General features: G+C 40.0%; 2 protein-coding genes across 2 annotated transcripts; both read right to left on the reverse strand.

Annotated features, from left to right (window-relative positions):
• Positions 1-227: 227 nt before the first annotated feature.
• Positions 228-7,489, reverse strand: arpc1a (actin related protein 2/3 complex, subunit 1A). The gene is made up of 11 exons (XM_072384787.1): positions 7,210-7,489; positions 6,409-6,500; positions 6,041-6,145; positions 4,410-4,632; positions 4,082-4,189; positions 3,823-3,926; positions 3,624-3,732; positions 2,798-2,873; positions 2,520-2,713; positions 1,129-1,219; positions 228-1,038 (listed from the first exon to the last, which is right to left on the reverse strand). Exons 2-11 carry the CDS (start codon positions 6,470-6,472, stop codon positions 1,000-1,002), a joined length of 1,113 nt encoding a protein of 370 aa, XP_072240888.1. The 5' UTR covers positions 6,473-6,500; positions 7,210-7,489; the 3' UTR covers positions 228-999.
• A 4,741-nt stretch (positions 7,490-12,230) lies between these two features.
• On the reverse strand, positions 12,231-20,779 carry abcg2b (ATP-binding cassette, sub-family G (WHITE), member 2b). The gene is made up of 15 exons (XM_072383817.1): positions 20,631-20,779; positions 19,941-20,000; positions 19,740-19,857; positions 19,503-19,658; positions 17,783-17,940; positions 17,410-17,561; positions 17,011-17,103; positions 15,972-16,120; positions 15,556-15,707; positions 14,562-14,651; positions 13,875-13,999; positions 13,422-13,576; positions 12,637-12,726; positions 12,476-12,528; positions 12,231-12,398 (listed from the first exon to the last, which is right to left on the reverse strand). The coding sequence occupies exons 1-15, from the start codon at positions 20,777-20,779 to the stop codon at positions 12,251-12,253; spliced, it is 1,848 nt and encodes a 615-aa protein (XP_072239918.1). The 3' UTR covers positions 12,231-12,250.
• Positions 20,780-22,329: the final 1,550 nt, after the last annotated feature.

Consider the following 22,329-nt stretch of genomic DNA (forward strand, 5'->3'; position numbering starts at 1 on the left):
ATATTTATGTACTTGTGCCATCAATACAGAGATAAATCAACACGATCTAGCAAACAATGCACAATTTTAAAGTATTCCTGGTCAAGAACACGTTTAAGTCTTAAGAGACTAAAACTAAGCACTAAACTCGTGTCTGAACCTCGTTTCAGGAACCAATTGTTCTAAGACATTGATAAAAACCACCAGAACCAACACAAAGAAAGAGAGAAGTGGAGGGAGAGGTGTAGTGTAAATGTATTTCATCTTTATTTCATGTCTACCTCATGATCAGTTACATAGAAATCCTTCGTCCCATCTTGTGTGGTTTTAGTGTAGTAGCCACAGAGCCCAGTGTTAGCCAGCTGTGACTCCATGTAGACTTCAGACAGCCGCTTTTCTCTCTTCACCATCAGATCCCGTACAGGTTCCAACAGACAACCAGCAACATGCACTCAGAATATCACCAACCCCTGGTTTTTCTTTGAAAGACGTTTGCTATCCTCCGATGAGGGAAAACGCCACATCCTCGAACTTTACCAACACCGATATTCAGAGATCATGCCGTGGTTCGTCTGAAGTGAAACGCAGTCGGATTTCTTTTTTTTGGATAAAACGCACCGTTTAGTGTTCAACTTTTGGTACATGAGGTTAGAGAACATAAAAACACACATTTCACATCAAGTTTAATACGTGTCAGAAGACCTTCCCGCTTTGACACCTGGTTAACCTTCATTTAAAAACAAACAAAAGAAAAAAATAAAGAAAAAAAAATAAATCAACAGTGATGTCACACGTCAGCTCAGTGTAAATAGTGTGTGCGTGTGTTTAGGTGTAAGCATGTAAGTACACATCCATGAGAGTGTGTAATGGTCTGATCAGTGCTTCAGCAGACACTCGATAAGGTGGACAGTTATGTATGTTACTGGCTGCGTTGCAGGAGTGGAGAGGTGAGATAGAAAGGGGGAGGAGGGAGGGGAGAAGTCAGGCTGCAGCGTCTCTTCATTCATTCATCAGGTTTCTTCACATGATGCGGAGGCCCTGGATAGAAGCTTCTAGACTCTGAGGAGGGAAACGCAGGAGGGAGTTAATACCTGGGAGCTATGAGAAAAATCCCATTCTAAAAAGAGCTGCTCGTGTGAGAATGTTTACCTTAAAGTCCCAAATGGTCATTGCTCCATCGATACCTGTGGTGCAGAACTTGCGACAATCCCTTTTGTCTCCTTCATAGATAGACACTTGGCTAAGGAACAAACATGTGGATTTAGATAGTTTTTAAAGGGGTATAGCGTGTATATAACAGAGCATGATATAAACACAGACATGTGACTTCTAATGGTTTTAGGTCTCCACTATGAAGGGTACTTCTTTAAATCAGAGGCGAGACAAAAGAAACAAAGTTACTGTGCCTAACAATGAAAAACACCACAGCACACAGTACTCTGGAAAGCAGCATTACATGTAGATTAAACAAGCAGGACGTAAGCTGTGTGTCATTAAGACTCAGACCTGCTGAGGATGGCTGTGAAAAGCTTTATCTAAACAAAGCCATCTTTGAGATGAGCTTAACTTATTCAGCCGATGGTGGCTGCTTCTTATTCAGCGAGAATGGCTCCGGACTAAATTTTCACACCGGTGGCACAGATATCAAAAACAACAACTTACAGATGTGTGTTTGCATTAGAAGAGACAGAATGCCGTCGTTTCCCCTGCTCCTCTTGTTCATTCGGCCACTAACCACATCTAATTGGTCAAATTAGCGGCAGCGTGTCCATAGCGTGATCATTATTTGATTCACTGGTACAAAGTCTCTCTCCGTGACGGACGGACACACAAAGTAATTCACGTTTATTTTCCCCAAAACGTTGCGACATTTTTTGGTTGGTAGTTTTAGGATAAAAGGGTTAGAAGCCAAAAATTTTTGAAAAGTTTCTAATTCCAGTTGCCACCGGTAAAGGGAGTCATGGGCGGTTTTATCGAAGCGCTGCACACAGCTAACTTTGTGTGGGAAGCTCTGAATAAATCTAATTTATATATATATATATATATATATATTTAAAAGAACAATTCGTTGTAAACTGTGTGTTAAGTGTTTCCGAGATTATTAGAATAATGTCAAAGTCTGTCGTCATACCTTCAGCATAAAAATCGATCCATAATCACAGTTATTACAAAGGACTCTTTAGACGAGTGATATGCAGACAATACTTTGAAACAAGTATGAGCCAGCCAGGCTTTCTTTGTGTCTTTTTTCTTTCTGGGTGTTCGCTGGATGCACAACTTTTAACACCAGTCAAAGATTGGTAGCAAAAGGTTTGTTGGTGGCATTTCATCAGCCGGCTTGATGTGGACAAAAAGCAGCTTTTAAGTACAGCCTACTTTTTGCTGAGCTGTGAAGTATGTTTAAAAAAACTGCATTAAGAGAGCTTTTATTTTTATTTTATTTTTTTTAAATCAATATATTCTTAAAATCTGCTGTTTATGTTCAAGAAGTGACACAAATCTATACATCTTTGCAATCAGCCTGTGCGCGTGCCACCTACGTGATGCTGTTCTGGTGCAGTGTGTCCAGGGCTGTGTTGCGGTCCTCTGTGGTCGCTCTCTTGTCCATGTTCCTGAAGCGCTCCATGGCAGAGATGTTCCTCTGGATGCTCTGCTTGGGGAGGTCAAGCTTGGACACAAATGTCAGCGCTCCGCCGTCGTCGCAGCGGAACAGCATTGGGCAGCAGTCGTGGCCCTGAGGACGCAGGAACACAGATTTAACATTGTTCACAGTTAATCTGTGGATAAAGACATTCAGCGCGTGTGATTTTGTTCTTACCGCAGCTACGAGACTGTTCTCCGAAACGAAAATGACACTGATGAGAGGAAGGAACTCCGTCTTCAGCTGCGAGGGACTAAACATACACAATTTTAGTCCAACACGAAGTGACGGGCTAAAAAAAAAAAAACATTCTTTTTACATAAGAACTAAAACTAGACCAGCATTTGATCAGAGCGTTGGATTTCAAAACCAAAACTTGGTGATATTTTCACTCCGCCTCCATCGCCACGCCCTCACTTCATGTCACCAACAGTCTGTTGACTTGTCATGTTAGTCTAGCCTTGGATGTGGCTCCTCTGGGGTTTACCTTCATAACATCACTGGCGGCTTAAGCAGACGATCTGATTACAATTCATGGATTAGGTTCTGTACAGGGGCCAATAACGGGGAGTACGTCACAGCGTATCCCCCTCCAAGAACAGATTCATCTAATCCGCTGCTCGACACGAGTAATCCCTTTATCTCATTGACCAGTTTGGCTTAAAGACCAAGCATTTGATCTGATTTTACAGACACCGTTAAACCAAATCTATTGGTGATACTTTCAGCGTGATCTCCTTCATTACAACTGGCAAACTCCTCATAAAAGGATGGCTCCAGCAATACTGATTGTACCAGTTTATCAGACCCAGGACATATAAGATGGTAAATCAGCTATACTTTTATCATTTTTATCTGTTCAGACACCACGCTTTGGTTTTATTTTGTACAAAAAGAAATATTTATAATAAATAATTCATTCCTTGAAATCATGAGATCAGTATATTGGGAACACAAAATTATTAGGGGACAGGCAATATCCCCATGTGAGAAATAAACATACCTGGCAGTCTTAGAGCTGTCTACCACAGTGACAGTGCTGTCATGGCTGACCCAGGCCAGACGGTTACCAGAAGCTGAGAAGGAGACGGAGTGGACCCAACCCCCTCCACCTTCCACACAGTGCAGAAAAAAAAGATGTGGTTTAGTTCAAATATGACTGCAAGTCACATGAAAGAAGATTTTCAGACACAAATACAGACCTGCTCCTCCAAATTCTGCTAGCACAGCCCCAAATGGCATCTTGCTGCCCCAGGGTGTGGGGCCTGGTTTCTCCTCCACCTCTTTAATGTAGGCTGAGAACACCCTGGAGGCCCGAGAAGGAAGGAGGGGCAGAGGGAGTGACGAGCAAAAAACAGAAATCAAAAGTGTGGAGGCGGTTTTCAATCATTTATCTTTTTTTTTTTTTTTAAAACTCATCAGGAATTTTATCGAAGGCTTCTTATTGCACATGAATTCTACCTGCATTTAAAGTCACACGAGCCAGCAGCCAGCAGGACATTGTTGGGATGCCAGTCCAGACTGAGGATAGTGGAGCGGACCGGCTTCTTGATGTGCTTGCTCACCCACCTGAAACATGTGAGAAGCGCGCAGTATTTGTAAGCACCGAGAAAGGAAAGCGACAGGAACTTAAGCGTCATATAAAGTCTAACTATCATTGCCCTTAAAAAAAAAAAAAAAAAAGTGGCAACACATGTTTTTATGCAAAAATAAACGATCAATTCTCTGAATAATCCCAATGATCAAAAATCTAAAGAAACACATAAAATACATGAAGTAATAGTCTCACCAGTCGTTCTCAGACTCAAAGTAGCAGACAGAGATGAGTCGGGCACCACTGCCAACTGCAAACTTGTTCTCCAGTGGAGACCACTTGACGAAGGTGGCTGCTCGGTTGATCCTGAGGATGACCAGTGTGGGCTTCCATACCCCCTCCTTCTGGGACCACACGTAGGCGTTACGGTCTGCTCCACACGTCACTATACGGTCACTTTTGGGAGCCCAGTCAATACCTGAAGCACAACCAGCAAACAAAAAAATGCATAGTTACAGAATGAGACGCAGTTCTTATCAGTGTTGGGGAGTAACTTAAGTAATGCAGCTGCATGAATCAATCACAAAATTAATGTAAACTGTATTAATGAGATGGTTACTGTGACAAAAAAAAATCTGCTGCTTTCGAACTTCTTTTGTCACGTTTATGAAAAATATGGGTCAGCAAAGCGATAAATTTCACTTTAACTCCATCGAGAATTTGAAGATAACAAGCAGCTGCCTTTACATCGAGATAGGTTCCCTTCATTAAGCAGTAACGATCCATTAATTGAGCACACGCTCAAATTCTGAGTGTCGTTTTTTGATGCTTTTTAATTTCGGTCGACAAACAGGGAACGAAGTATAACCCCTGGAAAAGATGGGGAATCACAGCTTTTGGAGGAAGTTTTTTTCAAAAGTTTTCTTTTGCACACATGACACAAACCAATATCGGAGGACAGCTGGACATTATGGCTTTTATAAAAACAGACCCCAGACAACATAAAAAATGTGATTATGGCCCAGTGGAATCACTTTTATCTACTTATCTAAAAAAAAAAAAAAAAAAAACCTGCAAAGATCCAAATATGCAAACTACTCTGCAGTTAAGAGTTTAATCTAATTTAATTGAGGTATGTTTGCCGATCTGGTAAATTAAGATGCTTTGTATTATTTCTGTGAATTTTTTTTTTTTGGCCTTTTTCCATATTAAAATAGCTGAATGAACATTGTCAAAGACTGGTTTTTCCATATCTATTGCCAGGTAAGCCACCAAGACTGCAGCAGTCCAACCACAAAGGGTTAATTGGCCACGTCAGACATAAAGCCTTTAGTCTGGGAGCTTCAAGTAGATTTCTCACTTCTGAAAGCAAAGCAGGGCTTTAACTGGGGCGTCACATTACCGCCATCACGATGTCAATATGCCAAGGAGGCCGCATGGTCTGCAAGCCTTTTCAGGGCAGACATGTTTTACTTGAAACAGCAGAACAAGCTAATGTGTACAAATGAGGGCTATAGAGGAAGCTCTGCATGGTGCACAGGTGGAACGCAGCCCTCGTTAACACACCTAAGCTCCATATAATAAAGCACTTGTTTGTATATCGCAAGTCAGATCATGATTCAACCATGACTTTGCATATTTTCCTAATTTCTTCCACCCTTGCTGCACAGTCCAAAGCTTGTTTCCAAAGCTGTGAACAAACGTTTCAGAGCGGAAGACTCATCTCAAATCAGTGGAGGATTTTAAGCTATACTGTCCCGTTTTAAACGTTTACTGAAAAACCAGCCACAATAAATAGTTTGATTTTAAACAAATAATAAATGGTCATGTTTTATGAAACTTTCTGATCTTCTTTTAAAAAAAATAAATAATAAAATTGTGCACACCTGTTATGTGTCCATTGTGCTCCTTCAGCTCATGAGTCTTCACCCACTGGTTGCCGCTCTTCTTGTAGATATGAACTTCATGGTTATTTGGACTGATGGCAATTTCTAGAGACAAAAGGAAAGGAAACCAGTGGGTTAACATGATGGAAATGCCGATAACAGACCAGTTAGACAGGTTAGACTCCACTATATACTGGAAATCCAGATTGGTGACTCAGTGTCATGGTTTCACCTCCACACATGATGATACTCTGCATTCCTAATGAGCAATCCAAGACAAACTGACAACTGTCACTACTTTTATTCGACCGGGCTGACGTTTTCAAGCAGTTATTCATGCAGATAGGAAAAATATATTTGAGCCTCACGTGTCCTGTCGCGGTTCCACGCGTGGCAGGTGATGGGTTCCAACAGAAACTGGTGAAGGGACATCTTGTCTGGGTGTGGTCCTTCGGGGCAACTGTGCAAAGCCACACAGGAAAACTTAGATAGCGACAACTAATCCTGGGCGCACACAACTCAGCTGAACTTCGACTCTGACAACACGAAGCGACACCCATAGCCAACTGCTTATAATGTACAAAATGTGCAAATTGCTGCACAAAATGTCTAAACACCTCTCAATAGTCAGACATGCTGGTAACCGGTAACTTTAATGCCGAGTCAGTCGGATTATACTTGATAGCAGTTAGCATGGATTCATCAACCAAACCCAAAGCACAGAAAGGCTGCTTTTAATGGCCACTGTAACTCAATTAACTAAGAAAAAAATACAGTCCGTTTAACGTTAGCTGACTTTCACAAGTGTTTTTGTTTGCTTTTTTTAAACCACCACAATACAAATTAATTACTTTTATGAAGAGATGTTGACCTGGTTAGGCTAGGCTACAGTAAAATTTCCTCGACAGGATGAGTTGCTTCATTCGGTGAATAGTTAAACCTCGCAAATAATTATTAACGTTACTAACACCTCAGACAAAACCCTAATTAGTCATTTAACGGTGTTAAAAAAGCCAGACAGCAAGAATCGACTAGTTAAGGATATGCTGTTCTGCTGCTATGTACACGTTTACCAGAAGGCCTTTGCTCTCTCTATTAGACCCCGGTGTTTCCTCGACGGAGAAGCTGTTCTTCATCGTTACATTCCGCTAGCCTGCATGCTAACTCACCTCCTCAGTCCGGTTCTCCGAGTGTGCACCCTCGTTAGCCGGTGAGCTAAGTAACGCTAGCAGGAAAAGGTTAGATCAGGAGTGGACCTGAATTCGCGGACTCTGGTCAGTCGACACGAATTCGTCCAGGAATGTTGAGGGAATGTCAAGACGGCCAGCAGGATACGACCGGGATCATCCGGTAGCTAACTCAGCAGCAGAACCCGTGGATACCTGACTGACAGCTAGCTTAGCATCGTCACGCTAGCTATTACATTCAACTGAATAACCCCGTTCACGTCGGCGTCTCTCATACTAAATACTACCAGCATGAAAGAGCTCCTCTAGCGGTTCAAGTAGAAACAACCAAAGTGGCTTTACAGGTCACAAAACACCCTAGGGCTGCGTTTCCTTATCATTATTTCCCCCTTGCCGACATATTCATCTTTATGATGGAAATATCAGAAATATAAGGGCCAATGCTGACTTATTTAGCAAGTTGCAGCCGTTTTTACAGAGCATGCGCTGAAACCATCAAATGCTTTTCGTGATTTAAAAAGGCCTCTTTGAAATGTTGAATATATGCATATGAGTATGGCTATAATTATTTCTCATCTCTGTTTGGCATATTTACAGCCCATAGTGACTGCATGATAATCTGTAACTAACATTTGTTGATACCAAAGCAACTATCAGAGTCAGCCACTAACCATCATGGTGGAGGCAAAAGAAAAGAAAGTTAACCAGTGTTGCTTTTGTTATCTTCAACACATCTGAAAACTATATGATTACCTCTAAGTTTTTGTTTTATCAGGAATGATTTTGATCTTTTGAATTTCCAGACTTGAACGATCATAAAGGACTGTAAGGCAAGAAAGGCAAAGGGGTTGCAGCAAATGTGTATTTCTTTTTTCTTCCACAAAAAAAAAGAAAAATAAAATAGAATATAAAAATCAGTAAAAGTAACTTTTTAACCAAATCCACCAATTTTTACAAGATAATGCTGTGATTGAATCATGGGTAATAGGCATTTTAACCAATGAGAGGAGACTTTGATTAACCGCACCTGGTAACTGCTGCTGGGTGCAAACATCAAAACACATTTGAGCCTTTTCTTTCTCGGTGGTGGTCTTCCAGGCTTGCTAAATGGCGTCATTATCACATGTGGATGAGTTATTCCCACCTCCTAAAGAATATTTACCATCAGGTAAAGTGACTTTCTTGGCTAAAATACATCACCCAATGCTCTATTTTCCAGTCCAGATGTAATCAGATTTTGTCCAAATTTAAAAAATATGTTTTTGTGTGTCCATCTTTTTCCCCAGACGCACATACGACATGGAAATATGTGGGGGCCTATCAAATTTCCTCTCCTTATAGCCATCCAGCATCACCACCTTCCTTCTCCTCAACTTTACCAGGTATATGCTAACATTAGCGCCGTATTGAAGATACAGAGTGGGCCTCAGTGTCACATTTTCTTTGTTCAAAAGTGGTAGTTTTGTTTTTCATATGACCAGACTTCTTTGAAAAATACATACACTTTATTCAGGAATTGTCAAGGGCAGAAATTAATTCTCAGTAAAAATGTTAAGAGCTACAGTTTGATTTTTAAATGTTAGATTACTGATTACAATGTGATTATTTGTTTCAATCTCCTCTTGTTGTCCCTATAGTATCTGCTGCCCCCTCGTGCTCTCCCAACCCAAGGTTTGTGAGGTATGAAACCGAGCTGTTCCGCTCTCCAGCGCTGACAACATGTGGCTCCTGTCAAACACAGGTCACCACCCAGGTCACCTTCCAAGTCGGAACTTATGCCTGGGTCATGTGTCTTGTGTTTGTGTTATGCGGGTGAGGAAGCTGCATTCAAACATTTCTCAATCTGATTATCTCATAAGCATCGATGACAGCCTCACAGGTTCAAAACGCCAAAAAATCTGTGTTACAGGTTGCTGCTTGGCTGCTGCCTGATTCCATTTTTTGTAAACCACTTCAAGGACGCCTACCACACTTGTCCTCGCTGTCAACAAGTTCTTCATGTACAAAGGAAGGCCTGCTGCAAATGAACATGCTCTGTTGAAGTAAAATATACGTCTGTCTTTAAGTCCCATTTCTTTGTTGATGTATGGTGATGCGTTTCTGTTGCTGTAGAACTGTACTCTTCAACCAACTTTTAATCGTGTTTTGAAATCGTCTCTCAAATAAATGTTTTCTGACGACATTTTTCACGTCAATACAAATGGATACAAAGCACAACATTTCTGTAATACATGGAAAAAGAATTGCATGCATTTACTAGCAATTCCTTTCCACTAAGGAAGATTAAATGTGCTTTAGCGCCTTGGAAAAATCTTTTAAGAGGGATGAGTTGTGCATTAAAAAATTAAAAAGGAAGTTCAGTGTTTTTTCTATAATATTGACTCTGCCACTTTTTTTCAGTAAACAAACCACCTTAGTCACCCTGGAGTAAAGCTTGCATGTGCTCTTGTACTGTGTGTAGTAAACGTGCCTTCACTGATAATACTGGAGGATTACAAGCGTAGGTTTATTTTAGATCTTTGAGCCTCTGAGTACTGAACATTTTGAAGCAAGCCATGCCACACCCCTCCTTGCTGCTCAGGTATAAGACGTCTGGCTGTATCCTGTCCATGTAAGACGAGGACTGGTTGATTCCCTGCAGCAATGCACTAGCTGCCTACATACCCCTGCATGGCTGAGGATGCATTGGAGTATCCTGCTTCCCTCAGTGAATCTGATTCCTCCTTAGAGCCCTCTTTTTTCTTCTTCCAGCACTTCAACTGCAAAACTGAACTGCTCTCCTACTTGCTGCTGTGTGTTACCAAAATGCCCTTCATACCACCAGTATCGATTGCACGCTCCATGTCCGGATTGACTGGGAGGGAAGGAACTATCAACAATACTTCATCCGCAAACAATGTGGCCAAAACTAAAGTTCCCAGTGAAGACAAAGGAAGCTCAGTCAAGGAGCGACTGACTTTAAACTTGAAGCAGCTGGGGAGAAAGAGTCATCTTCCAACAGCCAAAGGAGTGTCAGCAGCAGAGCTGCATGGAAAGAAAAGGGATCGCTTGTTGCCCTCATCACAAACAGACAGTTCCCCTACCTCCAGCTCAGGAGAGTCTCTATCTAAGAAACCACAACACAAACAAGTCAGCCACAGCTATGTAAAAAGGGAACCAGTGGTGAAGAAGAGAGATCAAGAGGAGACCCGTTTCACACTGACACTTACGCCTGAAGCTGTTCTGCTGCTGCAGCGGAGGAACAGTGAGAGACGTCAACGTTCAGCCGCCAGAAATGCTGGAAATGGAGCTGGCAGTTCTGGAAGTGCCTCAGATTCTAGACGCAGGAAGGAAAGTGTCTCTAAAAGGCACCAATCGGCAACTCAAAGAAACCGTTCTTTAAACGGCCGAGCCACTGCTAAAATCAACGCTGATGCCGATCTGGGAGACATCAGCTCAATTGTGAAAATCTCGCTTCTGAATGAGAAACATAAGTATGATGATGTGGAGTATGAGGATGAGGAGGTCTGTGGTGTGGATGAACGTGTGATGCTGAAATGCAGCGAGTGGCTCCGTGGGTTAGAGAACGCACCAGTAACAGTGGGGAAAAACCTAAACCGGAGTGTGAGGGGTGTGAAAAGTTTCTAAAAGTGAATCTAAACCTCCAGTGTAAAAGATGAAGAGGAAGATGTTCTCATGATATTTATAGCACTTTTAATTGTGCTTCAGGACAAGACAAACATCTTATTTTACTGAACTCAAAAGCCTGTGTTCTTTTGAGATTAGTATCCATCTTGGTAGTTTTTGACATTTTAGCAGCTTTTAATTTGTAGATCCAGCTCTCCAAGTCTGAAAGAAATTCTGAAAAACTCTGTATCGTTGTGATTGGTTGCAACAGGATATCTTCTCTCAGTGAGCTTTTGTCTAATTTGAATCTGATAGAGATAGTTTTTATTGGACATTTCAACTTAAAAAAGCCCACTGGAAGTATCTGATGATTGATTTATTGATGGATACATTTTCTGTGACTGCTGTGCGTTTATTTCTGTAAATTGTTAAACTGTAAAGACAAATTTGAAAGAGATACTTTTTTCTTTTTTAATCTCAATGACAATACCTCACTGAATGTGTTGCAATGATGTGTGAAACTAGCTCCCCTGTAGTGAAAACATGTATATGATTATGAACATAACATCAGAAATATTTTTTGGTTCACGAAACAATTAAAAATGTATGATAACGCCCTGGCAGATTTGTGTGTTTTTTTCGTTGGCACATGTATGTTCAACAAATGGGTGGAAACAAGATCACAGAATATACTGTGCATGGCATCATTTCAAAGAAAAATAAGACGATTTTCTATTTAGTATTTTAAACCACTTGAGATGAAGCTGGAGAGATTATGGGGCTTTGTTTTTTTTTTTATTGCTGCTCCACTATCTGATCTATTCAACACTCTGCTCAAATTTTACGTCACATAATGACACGACATTTCACATTTCATATTGACGTGGTCATTTCATCAGTATGACAGATGTGATGTAAAAGCCACATCATGAGAAGGTGCATTTTCCTTACACCTGAAGACAGATTTTTGAATTGAGAAGAGAGAAATGTGATTTAAAAAAAGATAGGATTCTATATTAAATGTAGATTGCATACATATTTCCTTTGATGCAGCTAATGTTAGCTCACTCACTGTAAGTGGCTTTGTAAGGTCTCAGACGCTGGCTTGCCTCTCATTAGACACTCCCTCGTGCACAGACCGAGAGCACTAAGTAGCAGCTTATCAACTTGGGAGTCAAATGTTAGAACACGTGCGTTTAGTGCACGTACGTCACTGAGTGAGATATTCCACGTGTACTGTTTCACAAATATTTAGATTTCAGCTAATAAATTAAAAAATTACATCATAAAGTTTTACTCAGCGCAAACATAAAAAAGACAAGGAAAACATAAGCTCTATCTTTTTTCTCTCTGTTAAATAAATACAATTAAGACACAGTGCATGGTTGATGACGAATACACATACAGGCGGAGGGCATCATTTCCAGCGGTTGATTCGTCGCAGCTGCACGTAGGCCAGGATCATGCTGACAATAATGATTCCCAGCAGAGCCACCTCGTTCTGCCAGAAGCCCCACACAGAGTAGTCGATGTTCATGCTCTTCAGAAACATCTCCCCTGTTATACTGGAGTGCACAGAAGACACATTTAATATCAAGCAGGCGCCACGGTGTTATAAAACTGCCTGTGAAATCACACTCACATCGTATTGTTGTCGTAGAAAACCTGTCCACTCATCTCATTGATGTATACAGCCTAAGAGACACAAAGAGGTCGGGGTGAACAACTTCGTCACTTCAGACGACGGCAGATTAAATTTAACGCCGCTCTCGTGTCTTGCTTTGTCTGTTTTCCATTTCTTACATTCAGTCCATAGCTGAAGATACTGAGCCATTTCAGCCAAGAGAGCCAGCTCAGCATGGAGTTTAGATTGACAAGAAAGCCACCAAAAACCTACAATGGCAGATTGAAATGGTAAGGTTAGGTAATTGTACGCTTAGGAGAATTTCTACAGCATTAAAACAAAGAACCTGTTCTCACTCCCAGTTTGTCACAGGCTGATACACTTGGTCAGGGCTCGCTGCGTCAGTTGTCAATACACAGGGTACATCTAAGGATCAGTTTTGGATGAGCAGGGTTCTCCATCCTAGAAACATAACAGTAGTGGTATGTGTTTCCATGGCAATGTGGATACTGACTATGAGGGTTTCCACAGTAAAATGTATTTCATTGAGTAATTTATAACGCCTAATCGTCAGCAAATACTTTCATTGCCTAACCTCAGCCAGGCACTTTATTGCATAAGAAAGAGGTGATCGAGCAAAGGAAGTCAAAATAAAGACCAGATTTATGGGGAAAATAAGGAAGAGAAAAACAGCAATCTCATGGCTGGTCTAGAACACGAGTCCAATGCTTTGAAGTTGGGAAACAAACCCCCAATCTCTTCTTCAACCTCCTTGGGATTTTCTTTTGGATAAGCAAGTACTGTAGAGTAACGGTTCCTGTCAGCATTTACTACTATCGAAAGCCGGCAATAAAAAAGCCATCAAATGTCCAGAAAACTGACGTCAGGTGATCTTAACCAAGGGTCAGCGTGTGACGTGTTGAAAATGTGTTGAACATTTTGTGAATGTCTCTGGGCTCCCCACCATCATAAACACGAAGGGCAGCGCAATGAGGATGTTAGCCATCGCAAACGTGGATACGCTCGCTGAGACGAGGAAGGCAAGACCGACTCCTGCCAGACTGACCAGAGACAAAGACAGAGCAAAGCAGAGGAAGGCATCGAAGGCAGGTTTCAACCCTGAAAGAATGATGAACACAAGTAGACAGTGAAACATCACAATCCAGGAGGCTTCCTGTAGTGATTTAGACAATGACAGTGAGGTCACGTGGAAGGTTCTAGACAAAAAGTGATCGGTGGAGGGTTCAAGAATTAGCAACACATTAAACCAAAATCAGATAACTCCCCCGAGTAAACCACCTTTATTTACTATATAATACAATATGCTGCTTCTTCCTACTAAATCAAGATAAGGACTTATGGATCTTAAGATCTCTGCTTTCTCCTCAATAAAAGTTATTTCAAGGAGCATAATTACCCATCATATAGTAGGAAATGGCTGAAAACACCAGGATAGGGATCACACGGTTGGGGAGAAGATCAGCAAAGATCTTGGACAGGAAGTAGACAGAGGTACGGTAATACCCACTGGAGTTCTCATGACTGCAAAAGATATGAAAAACATTCTCTCACAAACCACATAAATACACACAGAGGAAAGAAAATTTCCATTTAAGTGTGACGCTTGTGACATTTTATGTTTTCAGATTGTAAACAAACTATGTTAATAAGAAACAATCAAAAATACATAGACTGCCTCAAGTCTGATGAATCTTATTCTAAAACTGTCACAGACACATCACTGAGCCACATTGGTGCAGAGAAGGCATATTTTCTCATTGCATGATTTAGCATAGAAAGTAAGAATTCTGTATTAGTTCAAGGTTTAAGATCATCAATCACTTTTTAAAACTAAACTAATAATTCATCCATACAGAAAACACAACCACAACAACAGAAAATAACCAATGGTGATTAGGTCTCTGGAAGAACTACTGAGTTTGGGGACACATTCTCAGATGCAAAGAGGAATCCAGTCAAGACTGAAACATATTTGAAACACACTAAATTACTGCTGGTTTTTGTCATTTTAACGTCTGGAAAACGAGAAGAAAAAAAAAACAAAGTTGAACACTGTCACGGTGCACGTGTGAATCTCACTCACATGAAGATTGCCCTTTCATTGATGAAGAGTTCAACAGCTGAAAGGTTCGCAAACACCATGTTGATGATAAGGAAGAAGAAGGCACCACTCCTGTCATAGAGATAAAGAAGATAACACCTGGGTTATCGGTTCATCGGTTTATCACCCTGACCTGCAAACGACTCCATGAACATGAGAATAAGTCAGCGCTAAAGCTGCTCCCTCATCTTTACATATAGGCTTTTTTTCACGAGTCATTCCCTTCAACATGAGTTGGCCAAAAAAAATTAAAAAACAACTCCAGATGTTAATCTAATCAGTATGTCATTTTATCTAAAAGAAAAACATGTAACAGGCATGCTTGTCTACATGTTCAAAGTGTAGTAGTCTACCAATCAGGGCACAGAAATGCTGAGATGGTAGGATTTTTCATTATCTGTTGTTTTGTGTGCTAACATTATTCAAACCTATAACAATGTCTTTATTTCATATGGTATTTAAGCATGACTCGAGTTTCATCCTGAACCAACGTCAACCGACAGCAAAGCAAGTTGAAAAGGTGTTGGACAACATTGAGTCAGTTTCTCTTATTTAACAGTTCATTGTGACCATCGCCTTTTACCTACTAATTTGCATTCTGGCATCTGATATGTTTGCAAAACATAGGTGTGCTACAACAGTCAAATGTAGACATAGACATGTAACAAGTCTGTAGTTCAGAAAGTGGAGTAATTTTTTCATTTTCAGAAGGTTGTTTTGAAAATACTACCCTTAGTACTACATTTTGTGCCGTGGACCAGTGTAGCTATTTCCCTCTGTGATGTGAGACTGAGCTCACATTGATCAGTGCATCTTTTTCCTTTCTAATGACCCTTTATTGTCTCAACACAGTTCCTATAATATTATATTGTAGGAAAAAAACCCAAAAAACTCAGATGTAATTTTATGTCTTCATTACATTATGTTGAAAGCAAAGCGGAAGTTTTTTTTTTTTGGGGCGACAGGTTATGTGTACCTGTTTTGTAAAGCCTCAGGCAGTGTTAAGGGCATCTGGTAGTAAATCAGTCCCACCAGGATGGCAAAAAAGATGTTGAGAGCCATCTGGGCATAAGAGGTCTGTGGGTTTCTCAGTAAGTTCCGCACTGTTCTTCCACACACCACACGCATCTGCCTCATACACATGAGAAAGTTATCAGTGGTTTTTATGGCTGTGATGGCTGGGTTCAAGCAAAAGGCAGCCAAGCACAGTGATACAACAAATGGCTTATACAATCCATAAACTCTGTGACATAACAATCATAAACTCACCTGTTTCTGTTAATCATTTAGTTAAAAAAAAAAAGGGTTTCTAATTGCTTCAACAGAAAAAGCATTCGTATTGATTTAAACATACTATATTCTAATCCATTGTTCAGCTACAGATTTGCTCACTTGATAGAAGAAAGAGGTGGCATAGTTGCTTGCTTCTTCCCTTTTGTCCATTCCAGCAATGTTCTGGTTCACGTGATCAAGCTCCTCTATCACATTCTGGTACAGGCGGGACTGGCGGTACTTCATTGCTAGAGAGTTTTTACCCTCCACTTAAGAACAGATAAGGACAGATGGTACAATAAAGAAAGGTCTGTTTTCATAACAGCTCCACCAGTGTGAGCAGGGTTTTTGAACTGCAAAGAAAGACATCACCAGGACATCATCTCTGAAACCTGGGTGGTAATTAAATAAAATAAAAAATGTCAATGTGAAAAAGTTAAACCATCAAGTATATTACTGGATTATCGTAACCATTTTGAAGTTGCCAGGAAACCAGCTGAGACATTCACTGGAGCCAGCAGGCATTTTTTAAATGATGTTTTCAAACTCTGAACCTTCTGGTCATCCTAATACAAGCAAACTATCTATTTAATCTAACTTCAAACTGACTGCAATAATGTGACACCGATCTTCTGTTCTAAGACAGAAATGTGGAACTTTTCTCTGTCACTTGAAATTTCATCGTCTGTGTATCTGCATGAGGCGGGTTCCTCAATAAATACTGACTTGGAAGAACGTTTTCTTACTCATAAACGTTGATAAAACATAATTTAACTGGTGCAACAAATACTGCTTTGTTTAAAATACAACAGGGGTGCCATAATGTACGAATGAAAATCTTGACATTAAAAGAATGAGATATCGATATTGTGTTGACAATATATTGATGATAATGTTAGGATCTGATCTCAGCTGATGAGATCAAAACATTTATTGCAATTCGGGTTTCGTACAACTTTCACAGTTCCTCATTTCCTACTTTAAGTACAATTATAAAATAAAAAGGCCAAACAAAATTAAACATAGGTGAATTATTTGAAAGCAGTGTATTTGAAAATGTTCTATTGATGTAGCGATTTTATAAATGTCGTGAATGCTTTTTGCCACAATAATCTTTTAGTGAGAATCTAACATCATAACGAGCCAAAAGTAAAATTACCTTCAGTGAGCGATTCTACCGTTGATTTTGCTTCTCCATTTGTGATGTCCATGAAGAAGTCAGGAGGGCTGTTGAAAGTCTCAATTTGATATCCTGTCCACACCCACCCCCACACACACACACACGCACACACACACACACACATATATATACATCTCATGAGGCACTCTTAGACTGAGAAGAGAAAAAAAGCGAATATCATCCAGACAATGTCAGTTGGTTTCCATATTGAGAGAATAGAATACTTTATATGAATGTTATCCAATGTGGGCCATGTGATAGAGGACTGTCATACAATCAAATTTCTTTGGTGTGTAAATATTCAGCAAACAATTGTATGCCAAGGATTTACATTTTTCCATTTTTCATAGCCAACACAAACACACCAACATCACATACCGAAGTCTGTGAAGTACTCCAGTGCATAGTCTGCTGCTCCTGCGTACACAATCTCGCCTTTGTGCATTAGAGTCAGGTGGTCAAACTGTCTGAAGATGGAGTAGCGTGGTTGGTGAATGGAGAAGATCACAGTCTTGCCTCTTCTGGACAGCCTGGTTGTTGCAAAGACAGCAGAAGATGGTAATGAGACTGTTTGCTTGGCAGCACTTATGGCTGCCCAATGTAGATATTAATTAAAGCTGACAGTGAACAGCACAGGCCTCTTGCTGTTTTACCCATCAACTTCAGCTATATTAATGTGTTGTCCCTTAGGGTCTCATTTGTATCTTAAGTGTGAATATGTGCTGCTAATGGGTGGCTAACTGTGAAGTACTTGTGCAGTAGACCGATGATGCAGTTTGCTGTGTTTGAATCAAGTCCAGTGGTTGGTTCATCCAGAAAGAGCAGCGAGGGAGAAGTGATGAGCTCCATCCCGATGCTGCACCTCTTCCTCTCCCCTCCTGATACACCACGCAGAAACTCTGTACCTATCTGAACGCACACGCATAAACAAGCATATGACAACTGTCCTCTACAGTATTCAGAAACTATGAATTAACATGGTATGAAATACGATATAATTATATTATAAGGATATAATTTCCCTTTGGCATAAATAACTGTTTATTTTATCTGGGTAAAGCAGCACGGCCTAAGGTCAAATGTATTAGATTTGTCTGACAGACAAATTTGCAACTTTGGTCAGCCACCTGAGAATTTGAGTTTTCCCATTGGCTGTTGAACTTTCAGAGTGAATTTGTCCTACATTCCCTTCAGAGCCTCCCCTGCTGCTCTCTCTAACCCTTTCCACACCATATATTCAACACAGGACTTTGGCGCTTTTTGTGGCGCCTCGCCATTCTGTTTGTAAGGTAGACATGGGGGATGGGGATCAAACTTGTTGCACCTTTAAGCAGGCAGTAAAGTACTCACAGAGTTAAATTGACATGATTTTGCAGTTTACAGCCGACATACATCTTGTGCAGTCAAAAACAAATCCATTACTGATAATGTTGTGGTGGCAAAAGTGGAGAATGTACAAACAAGAGAGAGCAACACAGTTAGACTGACCAAAAAACTAAAAAATATCCACTAATCTATCGGAACATAGTATGTTCTCATAGATCTGCTGAAATGAATCCAGTCAATGGCTCCTCTGCAGCATCATGGCTATGACTTACTCTCTTGCTTTAGTTTTCGTTTCTATATAAAAAAATCAAATCTTCAATTGATTGTTTTTCAGGCTGTCAAGTTCACACAAGTGTAGGTGACGGTTTCCAAGCATAATTCAGGAGGTTGTTTGATGTAAAAAAGTTAGCTGGAAACTGGTTCTGACTCTCGACCAAGCAGCAATTATGCATCATTTAAAGTTTGAGATCGAAAAAAACAACAACAAAAAAGAAGAGCGGTGCCTGTGAGAGTGAGTATCTTCTTAGGTTTTTGAACAAAAACAAAATCAAGCAACAGCCTAACAATCTTTTATGAAGACAAACTTTGACCCGTGCTTCTGTCTCCTATTTAAAAATGTATGGCACATACTGAAAAATAGCAGAATCAGATCATAACCACAGACTTCTGAGCAAGAATCCAACAAGAATGGACTCATTTTACTCCAACAATCAGTATCTTAAGCCCCTACCCCTCAGAAAAAACTAAAAGGTTATCAAATGCAAAGGTGAGGTAACACATTGATAAACTAGTATTTTTTCTTTTTAGTGTACGACTGCATTCATTTCTAGATTTGTTTGTTTTCTCTACAAACAATGAAATCGGTCAGTGAAGAAAATGGATTTTTTTTTTTTTACTTGTGTCTGTTAAATGACGGATGAATGAACAAATAAACAAATTACAGATGTAAGTTTCTGTTGCATTTCAGGAAACGTCTAAATCTTTCTGAAGGTGGGATTCATATGAAAACGTATAAGAAATACTGTTAGAACCTCACTGATTTATCTTCTGCAACAGCCAGCAGGGTTGCAGTAAGTTTCCAGTAGTGCTATATAGTGAGCCATAATGTATGTTGTAAAAATGAGCTTGTGCATAGAGCTCTGTACCTTAGTGTTAGCACAGTCTGTGAGGCCCAGGTCTTGTATGATGGTATCTACTCTGCTTTCTTTATCAGAGGAGGAGTGAAGCTTCGGGCTGAGACGCAGGTTGGCACTGAAGAGAAGGTTCTCTCTAACACTTAGAGTCCCCATGAGGATGTCATCCTAAAAAGGCATCAATAATGTAGATAAACCATGTACAAGTATAGTAGGTTAACATATATACATTTATATTTGTTTTTATACCTGAACCACATAGGCAGAGCTGAGCCTGAGTTCAGATGTGACCACTTTGCCATTGACAAGAACTGTTCCTTGGCGCAATCCAGCGGGATCTTTTCTGCCTGCAAGTACATCCAGGAGTCTGTGAAGAGAGCGACAAACCCATTATCATGTGACTGCTCAGACTGGTCTGCACATTTACACGTAAACTGATATATTTCTTACGATGTTTTACCGCTTCCTGTGGCCCCCATGATGGCATTCATCCCCGGTTTCATGATGCCACTGGGAAAACCATATACAGTAAATGTTTATTTCAGTTTAACATGATATTGTTTCTCAGGCAGAGAAATGAACAGTTTAAACCAGTTTTGTGTATCAATCTATTCTATTGCTTTAATTTAGTGGCTTTCATTTCTGCTTAAATAATAGAGAGTATGTTGTAGAAAATGTGTAAATATAATATAATATATTATATAATATATAATATAATGTGTAAATATAAATAATAAAACAGTTGAATACACTTTACTTGGACCACTTCAAATACTGTTGTAATCTGATAAGTTTTGAACAAACAATTGCTCGGCTAAAAAAATCTAATATCATAATTTTGACCCTTTTTTTAACGCTACTCATATTTAAATTACATTGCTTGAATATCTTGGGTCCTAATTCTAGGAAAAAAAACATTCATAATGTAAATCAATCCCCCTTTCGATCAGGAGTTTCATCTGTGAGAACCAAATATCTCAACAGAATATCTAAACACACGCTTACACGAACTTACTGTCCGGTATTAACAAAGAATATCTCTATCAATATAAGGTTCAGTTACAAAAGAATAGTGCCACTGTAACTAATAGCATGCCTATGTACATTCACAAGCTCACAGTTGGGAGAGTCATATCCTACCTGACATCTTTGAGAATGTGTTTTTCAGGTTTTTTGCGAAAAAACCTCTTCTCTTGAACACAGTAACGCAAGTTACTGAATGTAACAGTTGGCCCTTTTGCCTCGAAATAGTCCTCAGGATCGGAAAAGATGTGCTCCCCCTTGGCCATTTTCACACACAGCAGTGTTACCAGCAGAAGTGGAGAAAGAGTGAGATATGGACTACAGTTCGAAATAAGACAGGTACAGAAACCCGTGCAGGTTGACAGATATACTGCTGAGAGAGAGCGTAATAACTCATCTGACCTTTGGACTCACACCATTTCTAGCTTATAGATGTAAAGCTTCAAAAGTTAGTGTGACATTGGACCTTCACCTGTCAATTACACTCAAGACGTGACTAAAGCTGTTATCTAAATAGCTGATGATAGTAGCTGCCGGTGTCTATAATTGGTTTCCTGATGCATATTTATATTTGCTTGGTAGCCAGAGAGCTATAGCGAGACATATACTTTAATAGTCCTGAGAGAGGAAAAAAAAGTATCATACCAGCAGAGGCGTAATAACAATAGAAAAAATACGTTAGATATAAATCTGTATGAGGCACAAAAGACTTCACATAATAAAAAGACCCAATACAGCATGTACAAATATTATAGAAAACACAATGGAATAAAAGTTTCTAAAAATGATAGAGCAAAGAAAGCAGTATGTTCAGAGGGTAGTGCAATAAATGGCAGTGAGGAGTTTATAGTTTCTTTGCAATAGAGAGATAACAGTGTGTACAGATAGTACTGATAAGTAGTGCAGTGCAGTGTTCACCTGTTATGCACAGGTAAGCTGTTGCAGAATGAAGGACTCCAGAGCTGACCACAGATGAATACGTCTTTGTGATTGCGTGTCTTGTTCCCTCTGACATTTCTGAAACTAATTCTGCTCCATGCAAACCTAGGAACAGCAGACACACACCACCACAAACTGATTGAAGATCTCCAACCTTTTGCAGCACACACTGAAAGATCTGAAAGATCTGAACCTTATAAAACTAAGTCTACTCATTCCCTACTTGTACACAGCAACAGTGCTCGTCCTCCGGTCCAGTCTGTTGTTCAGGCAGACAACTCCAATCTCCTCACCCCTGATGGTGATCAGCTTGGCCCGTTCCATTTTTAACACCTGTTTAGTCAGATTCAGAATTAAGAAAGCTTGAGACAGCAGAATTAACACCAGCAAACACAACCACATGCTTAGGGGTGACTTTGTTTTTGCCATTTTGCAGAAAAGATGTAACATTCAACAAAGGGTTATTACTACTACCACTTTCCTCCCAGGAGTGTGTCATGATTTTGAAACAGAGCTGTAGGGACTGCAGTGGGCTTTGGTACCGATTATCCAATTCAACCCAAAGATGTCAAAAGGAACTTTGTGCAGGCCAAAAAAAACAAAGAAAACAAAGAAAAATCTAGACAGAAAATAGTTACTATAAAATTCAAAACATGTGATGTAGCATAAAGATTTCTCCAAAAGCAACTGTGATTTTAAAGAATGAATAAAAAGTTGTTGCTTTTATAAAAGAAAACTTGGATTTAAAAGCACCTCACAGATTGTAGAGCAAAAACCCAAATGAGACTGGTATGACCAGTGACTCAAGGTAGCTAATGTTATCAGAAAATTCTAATTATGTCGAATCCTGCACTATTTACTTTGTATAATTCACTAT

Source organism: Leuresthes tenuis, unplaced genomic scaffold, assembly GCF_036924035.1.
Source record: "Leuresthes tenuis unplaced genomic scaffold, fLeuTen1.0.hap1 SCAF_4, whole genome shotgun sequence".
NCBI lineage: Eukaryota > Metazoa > Chordata > Actinopteri > Atheriniformes > Atherinopsidae > Leuresthes > Leuresthes tenuis.